At 44.9% G+C, this 15,688-nt stretch overlaps 1 protein-coding gene across 1 annotated transcript in view; it reads right to left on the bottom strand.

Moving 5' to 3' along the window:
- The window catches only part of LOC141152708 (N-acylethanolamine-hydrolyzing acid amidase-like), a 69,493-nt gene extending 57,051 nt beyond the window's left edge, over positions 1-12,442 (bottom strand). The window contains exons 1-2 of the mRNA XM_073637305.1: positions 12,184-12,442; positions 9,243-9,410 (exon numbers count right to left, since the gene is read on the bottom strand). Coding sequence (XP_073493406.1) covers positions 9,243-9,410; positions 12,184-12,356 — 341 coding nt within the window. The 5' untranslated portion in view covers positions 12,357-12,442. The remainder of the gene's footprint in view (positions 1-9,242; positions 9,411-12,183) is intronic.
- Positions 12,443-15,688: the final 3,246 nt, after the last annotated feature.

Here is a 15,688-nt window from a genome sequence, read left to right on the forward strand (position 1 = left end):
TTAGTTCCATTAAAAAAGCGCCATATGTAAGGCAGACCTTACGCGTTTCGAACCAAACAGGGGTTCTTAATCATAGTGATTAAGAAGGTGCTGGAGTTTTTCTACTTACTACTCCAAAACATAACTTACACACACAAAGATAGACAAATAAATTTACAGTCATACAGTACCCAGATAAATGGTGTAATAAGTTTAGATATTGTATGATAAAAGTATCATAAAACACCCAGATAAATTATTCATACGGTGCACAAATAGTGTTACATAGTGACCAGGCAGATATTGTCCCAAAACACCAGGGAAAGTTTTGTAACTCATCTTGCAGCTTGGATCATGCTCTTTTTATTTCATAATGCTTTTAAGTAGGTGCCCAGAAATATTTGAAAACATTTATGAATGTAAATGTTTATGGAAATGGTCAACTCCATGATTAAGTGGGCCTGATACCAACAATGCTACAGCTGGCTCTCTTCTAACCTACCCATACAAATTCTCCTGGTGTATATGCCAAGTATATGACACAGATATATGTCACTGTAGGCAGAGGTTGACCATTGGTGTAGGTTTAAGCATATTCAAGCATGATGACTTTGTTTAAAAAAAGCCTAGTTGTCTATGCTGCATTAAAAATGTATGCCGGTGCATAGCAGCCATACATAAGGTAAGAGGACAAACTCTTGACATAAATGGGGTCCACAGAATGAAGGACTGTTTCTCCAAAATGAAGTGCCATACAAAGTTAGCTACAGTGCCTTTAAAATTTCAGACCTGAAAAAGATCCTAGTTACTTATCGGTAACGGGATTTTACAGAGCCCATGACAGCACCACCTGAGAGAGGGTATCCGCCCACCAAGGACAGGAACCTACTGAATAAAAAGGCGGTACTTCTCTTCCGCATCAGTTTTAGTTTCAGAGCATGAGAGGGCCTCCGAAAAATATGTTAGTACACAACTGCTACCAAAACATTTCTTTGTAAAACACCCATAGTAGTGCACACCATAAGTGATAAAGGGGGGGGAATTAATAGGGTGCTGTCATGGGCTCTGTAAAATCCTGTTACCGGTAAGTAACTAGGATCTTTTCCGCTTCTCCCATGACAGCACCACCTGAGAAATTTACATAGATCAGACACCAGAGGGAGGGATCACCGCTTGCAACACCACTTGCGTCTGGAGGAAAGGAGGTTCCTGCACCAGCATAGAAAGGGATTCTTTACGGTCAGAGCCGTGAGACTCTGGAACTCTCTGGGAGAGGAAGTGGTGATGTCCAACTCACTTAAAGAGTTCAAGAGAGGCCTGGACGCCTTTCTTGAGAACAATAAAATTACATCTTATGCTTAGTGATAGTTAATTAATCCAGGGATTTAATCTGACTGCCAGATTGGTGTCGGGAAGTGAATTTTTCCTCAATGATGTAAATTGGCCTATACCGCATGGTTTTTTTGTTGCCTTTCCCTGGATCAACGCTGCGGAATAGCTGCAGTGCACAAGAAATAGGCTGAACTGGATGGACGCTTGTCTTTTTTCGGCCTTATAAACTATGTAACACCTTCCTCCCAAAGGACAGATCAGTAGAAGAGGAAAGCTCGAGACAGCAATGCTTGTAGAATGTAGAGGGAGATGACCAAGTTGCCACCTTACATATGATGTCAATGGGCACATCTGCCTTCTCAGTCCAGGAAGCAGCTACAGCCCTGGTGGAGTGGGCCTTCAGGTTCTCTGGAACTGGCAGATTGCTAGAGGAGTACGCTAAACCAATGGTGTCCCTGACCCATCTGGCTATGGTCTCCCTCGTAATCTTAAGCCCTTTCTTAGCCCCCTGGAATGAGATGAACTTTTCCTCCAGGCCTTCGTCACCTCCAAGTACTGGACTAATACCCTCTTAACATCTAGATTATGAAGTCTTTGTTCCTCCGAATTTCTAGGGTCAGGCTAGAAGGAAGGGAGAGTAATTACTTGTGTCCTGTGGAATTTGGAGGCTACTTTTGGAAGATAGGCCGGGTCTGGTCTTAAAGTTACTCTGTCTGTAGAGACCTGCGTGAACGGATGGTTTACTGATAGTGCGTGCAGATCACTAACCCTACGGGCTGACGTTAGTGCTACCAGCATGACTATCTTAAAGGTGAGAACTTTCTCTGAAACCTTCTCTAAGGGCTCAAAGGGAGGCTTGGTTAGCGCCTTCAGAACGAGATTAAGGTCCCATGGAGGCACCCTTGGAGTAGGAATGGGTCTAGATCTATTGCAAGCTTTAACGAATCTAGTGATCCATTTATTTGCTGCCAAGTCGCAATTATATAGTGCCCCCAGAGCTGACACTTGTACCTTAAGAGTACTGGTGGCTAACCCCATGATTAAGCTCTTCTGAAGGAACTCCAGGATGGCCCCAATAGGAACCCTACCTTTAGCGGACGGTCCTGAGGTTGATAGAAATTTAGCCCAAGTTCTCCCATAGATCCTAGTAGTTATCGGTTTTCTACTTGCCAGTAGAGTGGCGACTAGACCTGGGGAAAACCCCTTTTGTGTTAGTAGTGACCTTTCAAAATCAAGGCCGTCAAATGCAGGCCCGATCTCTGGGGATGGATGACTGGGTTCTGCCTGAGGAGATCTGGGGTGTCTGGAAGGACCCATGGTTCTGATTGGGACATCCTCCTCATCCAAGTGAACCATGGTCTCTTGGGCCAAAACGGGGCGATCAATATAACCCTAGCCTGATCTTCTCGGATCTTCCTCAGGATAGTAGGAATCAGCATTAGAGGGGGAAATGCATAGGCCAGGGTAAAGTTCCAGGGAATTTGCAGCGCGTCTACAGCAAATGGCTTCTCCTTTGGATTTAAGAAGCAAAAGACTTCAATTTTCCAATTGCTTTTGTTCGCAAACAGATCTATTTGAGGTTGCCCCCACTGGTAAACAATCTGCTGGAGTATCGCTGGATTCAATTCCCATTCCCCTTGTTTCAAAACGTGACGACTTAGAAAATAAGCTCTTACGTTTTCCTCTCCTCTTATATGCAGCGCCGAGAGCGTAAATAGATGATTCTCCACACAATGAAGGATCTGTTCTGTCACTAACATCAGAGGAAGGGATTTTGTTCCCCCCTGACGATTGATATAGGCGACTGTTGTTCGGTTGTCCGACATTAACCGGATGTGTTGACCCTGAAGATGAGAACTGAACTCTACTACTACGTTTCTGACTGCCAACAGCTCCCTCATGTTGGAGGAGAGACCCGTCTCGCTGTTCGACCAGAGTCCCTGTATTGAATGGTCTCTCAAGTGAGCTCCCCAGCCTTCTGCGCTTGCGTCTGTTGTAATCGTATCTGTTACCTGGAATGACCAAGGAACCCCCAGAGATAGATTTTCCGGATTCATCCACCAATCCAGCGAGCTGATTACCGAACTCGAAAGATATTCTTCCGTCCAGGTGACCTCTGAGCTGCTTGTCTGCTGTCAGGATCTCCTTCTGTAGATGTCTGGAATGAAACTGGGCCCTCTGTACTGCTGGGATACAGGATGTCATCGTATCCAGTAGACATTGCACTTCTCAGGGTCATGGATGGATTCCTGATTAAGTGTGAGACGAGGGAATTGATCTTCCATTTCTTGTCCTCTGGCAGAAGACAAGTCTGGTTTTCTAAGTCTAGAATGAGACCCAAAAAGGACTGAACCTTCCTCGGTTCTAGTTTCGATTTTCCTAAATTTAGGATCCATCCCAATCCATTTAGATTGGCTGTGACCTCCGTCAGAGTCACTGTGCAGTGTTCTTTTGATCTGCCCACCACCAAAAAGTCATCCAGGTAAGGGATGACTAGAATATCCTTCTCCCTTACATGTGCTGTGACTTCCAGGATAATCTTTGTGAAAACCCTCGGAGCCATGGAGATGCCAAAGAGAAGAGCTGTTAACATGAAAATGCTTTATATGCTTGTCGATATGTACAGCTACCCTCAGATACTGTTGATGTCCTGGATAGATTGGGACGTGGTAGTAGGCGTCCTTCAAATCGAGGACGCACATATAACACCCTGGGAACAACATCTTTATGGCCGATTTTATCGACTCCATCTTGAATGATCAGTAAGTTAAGTGGTCGTTTAGCTTCTTCAAGTTGACAATGGTTCTGAAGGAGCCATCCGGCTTCTTTATTAGGAAGAGAGTTGAATAAAACCCTCTCCCTTGCTCGGGTATTGGAGTTTCTATCAAAACCCTCTTCTCGACCAGAGTTAGTACTTCCTGCTGTAGGGCTATTTGCTCTCTCAGGTCTCTAGGGGCTGAAATCCTGACGGTGTCTCTGGGAATGGTTTTGAACTCCAATCTCTGCCCCCTCCCGATTATGCCCAAAATCCAGGTGCTGGATGAGATCTTCTCCCAGGCGGGAAGGAAGTGGGACAACCTTCCTCCTACCTGGGGAGGTCCGTCAATTAGGGGCTTTTTTACTCTCGGAGGATGGACCCCCAAACATGAAGCTTCTATTATTCGAATTCTTGTCTATCCAACTACCTTGGTCTCTGGAAAATTTACTCCGATTATATTTCCTTTTCTGAAAGGAGGTCTTATAACGGGGAACAGATATGGTTCACTAGGAAAACCATGTTTCTTGTCCACGGCCTTATCCAAGATGTCATCTAAGGCTTTCCCGAAAAGAAAGTCCCCTTCACATGGGATTGATCAGAGTTTTGATTTAGACTGCACATCCCCTGGCCAGCTCTTGAGCCATAATACCCTACGGGCTGCATTGGAAAGGTTAGCTGATGTGGCAGTCAGCCTAACTGAATCTGCCGATGCAGCCGCAAGAAACGCAGCTGCCCCCTGCATAAGACAAAGGCAGGACAGAATCTTTTCTCTAGGGACGTTCCCCTTAATCTGGTCCTCTAATTGCTGCAGCCAGATCATCATTGACCTGGCTGTGCAGGTGGCTGCCACTGCCGGTTTCAGAGCCCCCGCTGAAGACTCCCAGGTCTGTTTTAGGAAAAACTCCGCTTTTTTATTGAGCGGATCCTTGAGGGCCCCCAAATCTTGAAATGGTAGTGTGGATTTCTTTGATGATTTCGAGATGGCCACATCAATTTTGGGGGTTTTGTCCCACTTAGCCGCGTTCTCCTCTTCAAAAGGGTACCTCCGCTTAGAAGATGAAGGCAGCTGGCCCTTCCTTTCTGGCTTTTTCCATTCCCTATCTATAAGAGTTTTGATCCTCTCATTGACTGGGAATGTGCGTCTCTTCTGATTCAGTCCCCCGGACATGAAATCCTGAACCGTTCTGGTGGCCTTGGCATCGGTAATATCCATGGTCGTTCTAATAGCCTTGACTAGTCTCTCTGTATTGTCTACTGAAAAACATGGTCTACCCCCTCCATTATCATCCGAAGATTCTGATGAAGATGATGACGAGAGGTCAGAGGAGGAAAAGGATTCTTTTGCGATATGGGATTCTACCGATTCCTCTGAGTCAGAGGTAACCCGTCTCTGCTTTTTCTTCTTACGTGAAGTCAAGGTTTTTAAGGAATCCCTGACTTCCATATGGATTAAGGTTTTCAGTTCCATAGCAAAGCTAGGAGACTCATCCGCTATAGTCTTTGGATGCAACCTGAGCAAAGGTTTTTAGCGTAGAAGCTGGGAAGGTTAACTCTACAACGCACACTTTTTATTGTTGCTCTTAGAACTACTCTTTTTAGGTTCCTACCAAAGACAGAAAGAAACAAAAAAGAGAAAACAGAGAAGAGCACATTACTAAGGTGGACTTTCAAGAAGATCACTCACCAAACTGCCGTAGAGACTAGGGTACCGGAGACAGTGGTTGCCGTTCGCATGAACGATCCCGTCTGGCGGAGCCGTTTTCTTTTGACCGGTTCTGCCGGCGCTCGTACAGCTCCCATTACTGTGGCTCTGATGATGGGAAGACCCCCGACGTTGCTGGACAGGATGTTTTACATGCGGCTTGAACTGCTTACGTTGCTTAGGCGGCTGCTGCTGTTCCTCCTGCTGCTGCGGTGACAGCTGCTGCCCAGGTGACTGCAGCTCCTCACTCATAATGAAGGGGATGCAGACACCGCCATCTTGCTGGCTTCCCATCCATATAAAGTATATGGAGGCTCCACCCCCTTCGCGCCCCTCCCCTTCCGGGTGATACAGCAGCGTGCTCTTTCTCCTTTATTTTTTTTCCATACAGCCAGCTGGCGCGTTTCTCCACAAGGTTTCCAACTCCTGCGCGTGCGCAGACCCAGCGGCCCCTGGCGAGCTTGCATACGGGGATGCGTCAGGTTACTGAATCGCACCCCAAGCATGCGCTACATCACAGGGCGTGACGCAACCCTGTGCTTGCGCAGACCCATAAGGCCTGCCGGCGCACTCAGTCATGGACCTCCGTGCGTGCGCAGCCCCGGCCGCATGACCCGGCGCACACGGGAGAGGCCCCCCGGAAGGCGCCCCCCTACACGCAGACCCAGGCGCAAGCAGGATGGGCCCATCTGCTGCTTCTTCACGGCCTCCAGGCCGCACCGATCCCGGGATCCAGATTCCAGACCCCATGATCAGGTATGCGAGGCACCACCTAGAGAGGCTCCCATCAAGGACAGGAACCAAAACTGATGCGGAAGAGAGGTACCGCCTTTTTATTCAGTAGGTTCCTGTCCTTGGTGGGCGGATACCCTCTCTCAGGTGGTGCTGTCATGGGAGAAGGGGAAAATACCAACATATAAAATACAACCTTACTGCATTGATGATCTTTAGAACAGAAGGCATATAATCAAAAATCATAAGTCTTTGCCACATTTTGAGTATCTGTGTTTCATCCACTGATGTAGCTGTCAGTCCTGCTGGGACTAATAGTTCTTGCTCCAGGAAGAAGCAGAATAGAGAAACTCAGGATCAGGTAGAAGCGGACATGCCACGGGTTTTCAACTCATTTACATTTGTGAATATAATAAAAGACCCCAAAATTGTCCGCAGTGCTGCGTTTTGTCCAGTCGTTCTCTAAGGGAAGCGTGTGACTGTATTATTGGCGGTGATCGCTTGTGGAACTACTGGTCTCAGCAAAACTGTTAACAACATCATGAACACACTTATACTGGAACTGTGATGAAGGTGGAGGATTCCGGATGATGTGCATTATGCTCTAAAAATCATAGAAGCAGTAAAGTTGAATTTTATCTGTTTTTACCGAGAAGCATGTTGGACGGCTTCGTTGAACGTTGCCTTTCTCCGATCTTACTGGTGTCCTTGTGATGGAAAGAGTGACTGGTTAAAAAAATCATAGTGATATACAAAAATAATACCAGCCACTTACACATTACAGAGCACGTAAACAATGCCCATCCAAGAGGGAGTCAGCATGGTGGCTCAGTGGTTAGCACTGTAGCCTTTCAGTGCTGGGGTCCTGGGTTCAAATCCCAGGTCAAAACATCTGCAAGGAGTTTGTATGTTTTCCCTGTGTTTGTATGAGTTTCCTTTGGGTACTGGGTACTCCAGTTTCCTCCCACACTCCAAAGCCATACTGATAGGGAATGTAGGTTGGGAGCCCCAATGGGGACAGTGCCAATGATGTCTGTAAAGCACTGTGGAATGAATGGCAATATATACATGAGTAAAATAAATAAATAAATAAATTAGTTGTGTGCTCTAGCAAAAAACATGATACTCTAGCAAAAATAATTCCACTGTCAGTTCTAATTGGATGCCCAAAAGGATCAGCAAATCAAGCTTGGTGGATGTCAAAATTCTGAGAGCCTCTCCATCTGCCCAAATTTGCTGGATACCGACTGCAGTTTTACTTTTGGAAGTTCTCAGAGCAAGCAATATGTGGTAGATAGAAGTTATCATAGGGGCAGACAATTTTCTTAAAAATGAACCTGTTGATTCATGCTGACCAAACTATGGGCGGCATGAATCAGAGCCTAGCGGCACGATTGCAGCCAGGTATATTTTTCTCTGAAAAGCTCTGACGACGAGAAAATATAGTTTGGATCCCTTTATATTCACACAGGAGATACCTGCCAAGTCACCTAGAGCGGTGCAGGGAGAAGGTGGCCAGATGTGAGGCTGGACAAGTCTAGTCTATCTTTATGGCCTCTGGCCAGATCTTCAAACTATATTTTAAAGAGTAAATTTAATTATAAGAATTTTACTCCTAAATATATATACTATTCAACATTGAAATTGCAACACCAATAAGGAAAACTCATGCAAATATGGAAATTCACATGACTGATAGACATGTTAATGATTTGCAAATGATGAAAAAATGTAAATAAAATTTTCAAAATCTCTTGAGCGAGTAAATCAGTATTGAGTATATGCACCACGTTCAGACATACACCAATCAGGTTCAATCTTGGAACAACCTCCTTAAAAAAACAGGACTGAAAAAATAAATAAATAAGTACATTTACATGCCTCGGTGCTCCACCACCCTCACTGTGGTGATTGTACTGCCTCCACATGACAGCTGCAATCAGTCGCTGGCCTTGGCAGTCTTGTTGTGCTGTACATGCCAGCACCACTGCTGAAGTCAGTGATTGGCTGCTGTGGTCACATGCATTCAGAGAAGTGGGGGCAGATTTTTCATCAGGTATATGAAGTCAATGAGTGACACTGGTCTTCACAGACAGGGACATATTATAGTTTAAACTTAGCTGGAAATCTAGCACTGTAAGTTACATGTACAGGGGTGTTGCAAGCTTAGACATTTATAGCATCATGTGGAAGTTTAGTGTCCCTTTCATTACAAGGAATTAATATTGAAACCGACCCAACTATATAATATGGCATCCCTTTGTGGGGACATAGCTAAAACATCATAGAGAGAGCCAACTTCTGAGGGTATGTGCTCACGATCAGGCTATAGCAGCGCTTTGGACGCAGCATATTTTCGCTGCTTCCGATCACGCAGGTAAATCCACATGTGTTCATTGACTTACCGCATCCAATACATTCTATTGGGGGAATTTCTGTTGCGGAGACTATCGTCTTCGCAACAGAAATTTGCATGTTGTGGCTTGTAAAGCCACGCCGCCGGTGAGTTTATGAAAATAGAAGCACAGTGGGCATGGGATTTCTATAAATCCAATCCACTGTGCTTCTACTGTACAACGCAGCGTTTTGAACTCAGCGCAGGTGAGCTGCTTCCAAAATGCTGCTATTACGGATCGTGGGCACGCAGCCTAACAAGATGCCATCCACTTGACTGGCTTGGTAGTCAGGACACCGGCAGCCAATATAAATATAAAATGTAGGAATTGTATAGGAACTTACGCTGTGGCTTCATAGCAGAGGTTTAAGGCCACTATGTCACCAACATTAACTCCAAGTGTTCGGGCGATACCCTTTATCTCTCCAGCATATGGTTCATGAATGAGAAAAGCCAGTTCTACCTCTGCCAGGGGACGGATCATCGCATGTACCCATTTAGGTAATGTTGTACTGTAACATAAATAACCACATTATTGTGAACAACTAAACAATAGGTTTACAGAACAGAAATCGAAATTACATATGGTCATGAACATAAGGATGGCCACAGCTTGGGGATGTGGCAGACATAATGGCAATAGAGTTCTACACATAGTACAATACTAAATAACAAAGAAATGCCATAAATGTCAAATATAAAAAAAAATGGACAGTGCCCCGTGAGATTAAACAGAAAACGATCCATGTGCAAGCTGAACAATCAAACCATGAAAAGATGAGTATAGCACAGCAGAATGTTGCAAACAAATATCAATGTTTTATTAAACATAAAACACACAAAGATAAATGAAGTACAGACATAGAGGTAGTGCCAGATGGTATAATGCATCAAGGTAGGATGGACCAAATAGTATATTCACGATACTTCTGAGAAAAGACACAATTGCACAATGCCCAGAGGCCTAATTGTAAGTATTATAATGCCAAAAAGTCAAAAAAGAGGGCTGAAATCACAGAATGTGCCATAAATTCACCAGAGTATCAATATAGAAAAATACCCTCCCCAATAGCTACAGTACATAAAAGATGAACGTGAAGAGGGCATGATAGAAAGTAATAATAATCACAGCATATAGCTCATTCGAACCCATTCATCAAGTGGTATATAGCAAAAGGAGAGGTAACCTACCAAGAAAGCGCAGCGTGTCACACGGGGAGCATGGGGATGGTGAGAATGGTTGCAGAAACAGAAATCGAAATTACGTATGGTCATGAACATAAGGATGGCCACAGCTTGGGCATGTGGCAGACATAATGACAATAGAGTTCTACACACAGTACAATACTGTGCAAAAATTTTAGGTAGATGTGGAAAAAATACTATAAAGTGAGAATGCTTTTAAAAATATAAATGTTTATAGTTTATCCTTTATCAAAATGCAAAGTGAATGAACAAGAGAGAAATATATATCAAATCACTATTTGGTGTGACCTCTCTTTGCCCTCAAAACTGCATCAAAGCATCAATTCTTCTAGGTACGTTTGCACAAAGTTTTGAAGGAACTCGGCATGGAGGTTGTTACAAACATCTTGGAAAACTAACCACAGATCTTCTGTGGATAAAGGCTTGCACAAATTCTTCTGTCTTCTTAATGTAACCCCAGACAGGCTGAATGTTGAGATGTCAGGCTTTATTAGGGCCACAGCTTGACTTCATGGACTCTTTGGCCCCGATTCATCAACACCGGCATTGTTCATGCCGGTCTTGATGAGGGGGCACATTAGAGTCAGACGTGCCTGATTCATTAAGCACTTGCCTCTTAATGAATCAGAAATGTCTGACATGTGGCTGTGCCTCACAACAAATCTTACTCCAGTCAGGAACTAAATTAAGATTTTGAACGCAAAGAATGCCATTATCTTATTATGAGTTAGATGAGATGTGGTGTAACATCAATTTTCCACCCATTTTAGCAGAGCTCGGCAAAACTCATGTGAAAACGCCAAGTTGCAAAATATTTTGCTAACTATGCGATGTGCAAATATTTTGCGACTTTCTAATAGCTTTTACGCCATAGTGTTTACTGACTGATAAAAAATAAAAAGTAAAATACTTGTAGGGGGTTGTGTGAGCCATCATACTGTGTGTGGTGGATGTTATAAGTGTATGTACAGGAACTTGGGACATTATTACAGTATGTGGGTGACTCGGGGGCATTATTACTATATATAGTGGAATCTGGGCATTATTACTTTTGTTTAAGCATAGAGAGTGGATTAATAATTGCTAAGGGGACATTATTACTTTTTAGGGGGGCTCAGGGGACATTATTCAATAGTAATAGGGCACTTAAGATGCAATTTTACATTATAGGGCGACTCAGAGTATTGTAACTGTCAAAGAGGCACACAGAGGATATTTTCCTGTCTAAGGGGCAAAATGTGGGCAGTTACTTTGTAGTGCACTTGAGGGCATTAATATTTTGTAGGGGGCAATTTTACCATGAAGTGACACAAAGAAGAACATTTGAATATGTAAAGGGCCCAGAGGTGGGCATTATTATGTGGGGCACTAAGAGTTGTGATGTTACTATGCCACATAGCAGGTGCAATAATAACAGCAATGGCTCAGTATTAGGGTATCAGTAGGATGGAGAGTTTGTGGAGACTGGGACTACATGGTGACAGTAAATATGAAAAGTCAATGTGTCTTTGTTGTAAAATCTGCAGACGGGTCTTGGCTGGAAGCATTTGACACGTCTGGGCCAGATGGAAAAGACCAGGAAAGTGAATGATTTCATCAGATTGTGATTTACAGGTGATGTTCTATCTGTAACTACTGTGCATCCACAGAAGATCTGTGGTCAGTTCCCCAAGATGTTTGGAACAACCTAAATCCAGTTCCTTCATAACCTGTACAAGTGTTCCTAGAAGAACTGATGCTGTTTTGAAGACAAAATGTGTTCACACCAAATATTAATTTGATTTAGATTTACTTAAGATTGATTCACTCATTCCTACTTTGCAGCATGTATTACACTATTACACACCTGCCTATCCTTTGACATGCACATACATACATGCTACAACTTAGTTCAGCTCTGACAAAGCGTCTGTTCCTAGGACAGCGGGTGACAAGCATGATGGCTACTTCTACAGCTCCCACAGAGTTTGTCACCCAGCTTTCCCAGACTCCAGATGTGCAGTATGTTGGCGGAGAATGGGCAGGTTCCTATGTCACCCGCTGGTGCTGCACACATACAGTACACTAATGGTTACTCACTCCAACACATAGCGCATAGCTTCCTTCACTTCTGTGCTGTTGTAATGGCTCAGCACAGGCTGCCAGCGCTGCTCAGGCAGCAGGTCCAGGCTCAAGTTATACCGAGGAGGCTCATAGTCCTGGGCATGGGACAAACAGGGTGCTAGAAATACCAAGAAGCGCAGCCAAACCATGGCCGGCACCGACTGTCACAGCAGGAGAGGACTGAGCCTGTCAGAGGGAAGCTACACTGATGAACAGGGAAGAGATTAGAGGGCGGGGCCACAGGGGGCGGGGCCACCACTGTGTGAGGAGGAGAGAGCGCGACACTGACACTCGGAGAGTCTGACTGACTTGTAGGGGCAATGGCGGCCAGATGGGGGTTACTGCATTATATATCTGTTATAAGTCTGACTCCTTGTGTTCATCTTGCTGCTATGACATAGTAAGGAGTTTGCAATGTCTATGAGTAAGCTATAACTGGAAAAAAGGGATTAGTTGTGGTTCACAACGGTACTGGGAAACCAGAGTCCTCTCTATGGCTAGCATTGCTATAGAGAACGGACTCCAGGCGGCCGGTACAGTTACTATGAGGAAACTGAACATGGCTGCATGTGCTGGGTACTTTTTATGAAAGATTGCATGGAAAGTGGTTGTGGCTGGCAATGCTATGGGTACACAGACTGGCTGGCAATAGTATGGGGCACTGACAATGCTATAGGGTGCTGGCTACATCTTGCATATTGGGAAATGAACTTTGACTGAATGTTACAGAGGCAATAAACATGTCTCTCAACGTTACAATGTATTACTATTAGGCTTCGTGCCCACGATGCAGAAATGCTGCATATTTTTTCCGCTTCTCACTGGCAGGAAAAACACATGCGGTTTTTACATGCGTTTTTCCTGCCAGGTAGAAGCGTTTGTGAAGCGTTCTTCACTTGCATTTCTGCATGCGGGTTATCAAGCGCTTTCCAAGCGATTTTAGCATCACTTGGAAAAGTGCTTGACAACTTGGTCACACTATATAAATCCATGCAACTGGCATGGAATTATAGTAGTGTGACCAAGTTAGTTAAAGAATAAGAATGGTAAAAAATAACATTATACTTACCTTCCGATGTCCTCCCGGTGTTTTGTCCGCTGCGTCCGGTGTCTTGGGCGGCTCGAGGTGGTGTGAAGGACCTGCGGTGATGTCATTGAGGACCTGCGGTGATGTCATTGAGTCATGTGACAGGTCACATGACTCAGTGACGTCATGGCAGGTCCTTCACAACACCGCGACCCATACAGCAGACCAGACGGAGGGGACAAAACACCGGGAGGACATTGGACGGTAAGTATAATCTTTATTTTTTATTTTAAATTATTTTTTTAACAGGTTCTATGGTACCCAGGTCTGGATGAGAGTCTCCTCTTCTCCAGACCCGGGTACCAACGGCACATTGAACCGTGTGATATCCGCTTGTGCACATGTAGTGATGCAGATGTCACGCGGTCCAATGCAAGTCAGTGGCGGCGATTACGCTGCATATTTTTCCGCAGCGGAAATTTCCGCAGCATGTGTGCAGCACATGCGGATTATCATTGGGGACCATGGGGCATGTATTACGAAGCGTTTTTTAAGCATTTTCGCTGCGGAAATTCAGCGCCAAAATCGCTTGAAAAACGCATAGTGGGCACGCAGCCTTAGGGCAGGTGGAGACGGCCATTTTCTCATCCAAGAGAGTTGGGCCAATTATGCAAATGACACTTTGATCAGAGTGTCAGCATAGTGTGATCCGATTTAGTAGAAGTGCATTCAGCATGCTAAAATTACATATTCAGAAAAATGCATGAAAATACTACATGATTAATCATGCAGACTTATATAAAAATCCATCAGAATATCACCTGATAATATCCTTAAACCTTTGAAAATTAATCACTTAGACAAGAGTAAATAAAGGAGAGAAAAATAGAAAAGAGGTAGGAGAGGAAGGTGGGAGATGGGGAAAAAGGAAGAACTGCCCCAGCACCGATTACGGAGGCATCCACTTCCAGGAGAAACTTTGTTAGGGTTGGGATGCTGCAGCATCAGAGCTTTTGTGAAGGCCTCTTTCAAGTGCTGGAAGGCCAACACGGCTGACTCAGGCCAGATTCTGGCATTAGCCCCCTTCTTGGTTAAGGCGGAGATGAGTGCCATGAGGGATGAGAAGTGCAAAATAAATTGTAGAAGTTGTCGAAACCGCATGAATTGCTGGACACGAAGCATTTTTTATGCGTTTTCGCAGCATTTTTCCTGCCGCGGAAACACTGCGAAACCGCTTGTTAATAGGTCTGCCAGGTATAGATAGCAGTAGTAATCCTGATGTACTGTGCACCTGATGCAGAAATTTCCGCTCAGGATTACCATTGCTGTAAAAACCGCAGCATGACCATTGTGCGGTCGTTTCCACCGCAAATTCACGCCCATTGTCTTGAATATTATACCTGCGGTTTTGCTGCTTTTCAATTAAAGCCAATGGCCGAGAATTCGCAGCAGAAACGCACTGTGGGTGGTACCCAGGTCGGGAGAGGACGAGTACTACTCTCATCCGACCACCGCTCCCGCTGATAACATCGAGAGCGGGTCTGCTGGGGGAGCAGTAGTCTTCCCAGCCAAGCCGGAGTGCCGACTGTTAAAAAAAAATAAAATCGTTATACTCACCTGTCCGGCGCCCCCCGTTGTCCTCCTGGTCCCCAGCGATGCTCTCTGCCTGGTGGCTGGCGGTATACTGCTGGGAGCGAGCGCGCCCAGCAGTATACTGTGCTTCCAGGACCTGCGGTCACGTGAGCGATTAGCTGATCGCTCTTGTCACTTCACTGTGGGAGCATTCTGAAGAATGTTCCCAGGGTGATGGTGGTGAGAGCTCACCAGGGCTCTTCAGCTGATGAACCCCAGTGACCTCCCTCCTGCACAGCAATGTTTACTGATAGGAGTCATTTTACACTCCTGTCAGTATGCATTCTGTCTTCTACAGCAGTGACATCAGTGATTGCTGATGTCACTGCTATAGAAGTGACCCGGATCGCCTTGGGACAATCGTTGGCGGTACGTAAGGGATATGGTTGTTTGTTTTCTTGTTTGTTTGTTTTTTTCAGAAGATCGATGGCTTCATAGACTCAGTACAATAAAAGTTTTTTTAAAAATGGTGTGTTTTTTATTTCATTAAAATACTTTATTCTGGCCGTGTATTTAATGAAAAAGCGGCGACCATTTTACTACGCAGTTAGTAATGGGGGCATCTTATAGATGCTCTCCATTACTAACCTGGGCTTTACGTCAGCCGCCAATACAAGGCTGACATGAACTCCAACCACATTACCCCACTCGCCACTGCTACAGGGCAGTGGGAAGAGCGAGGCTAAGTGTCAGATTTGGCACATTTTATGGATGCGCCATTTCTGGGACTGCTGAGGGATGATATTAATAGCTGCGGAGGGGGCTAGTATTCATGGTCCCTTCTCTGGCTATTAATATCAGTCCGCAGCTGTCTAGTTTAGC

This window comes from Phyllobates terribilis, unplaced genomic scaffold (assembly GCF_046119375.1).
Source record: "Phyllobates terribilis strain yellow unplaced genomic scaffold, ASM4611937v1 Scaffold_1__5_contigs__length_1240528914, whole genome shotgun sequence".
NCBI lineage: Eukaryota > Metazoa > Chordata > Amphibia > Anura > Dendrobatidae > Phyllobates > Phyllobates terribilis.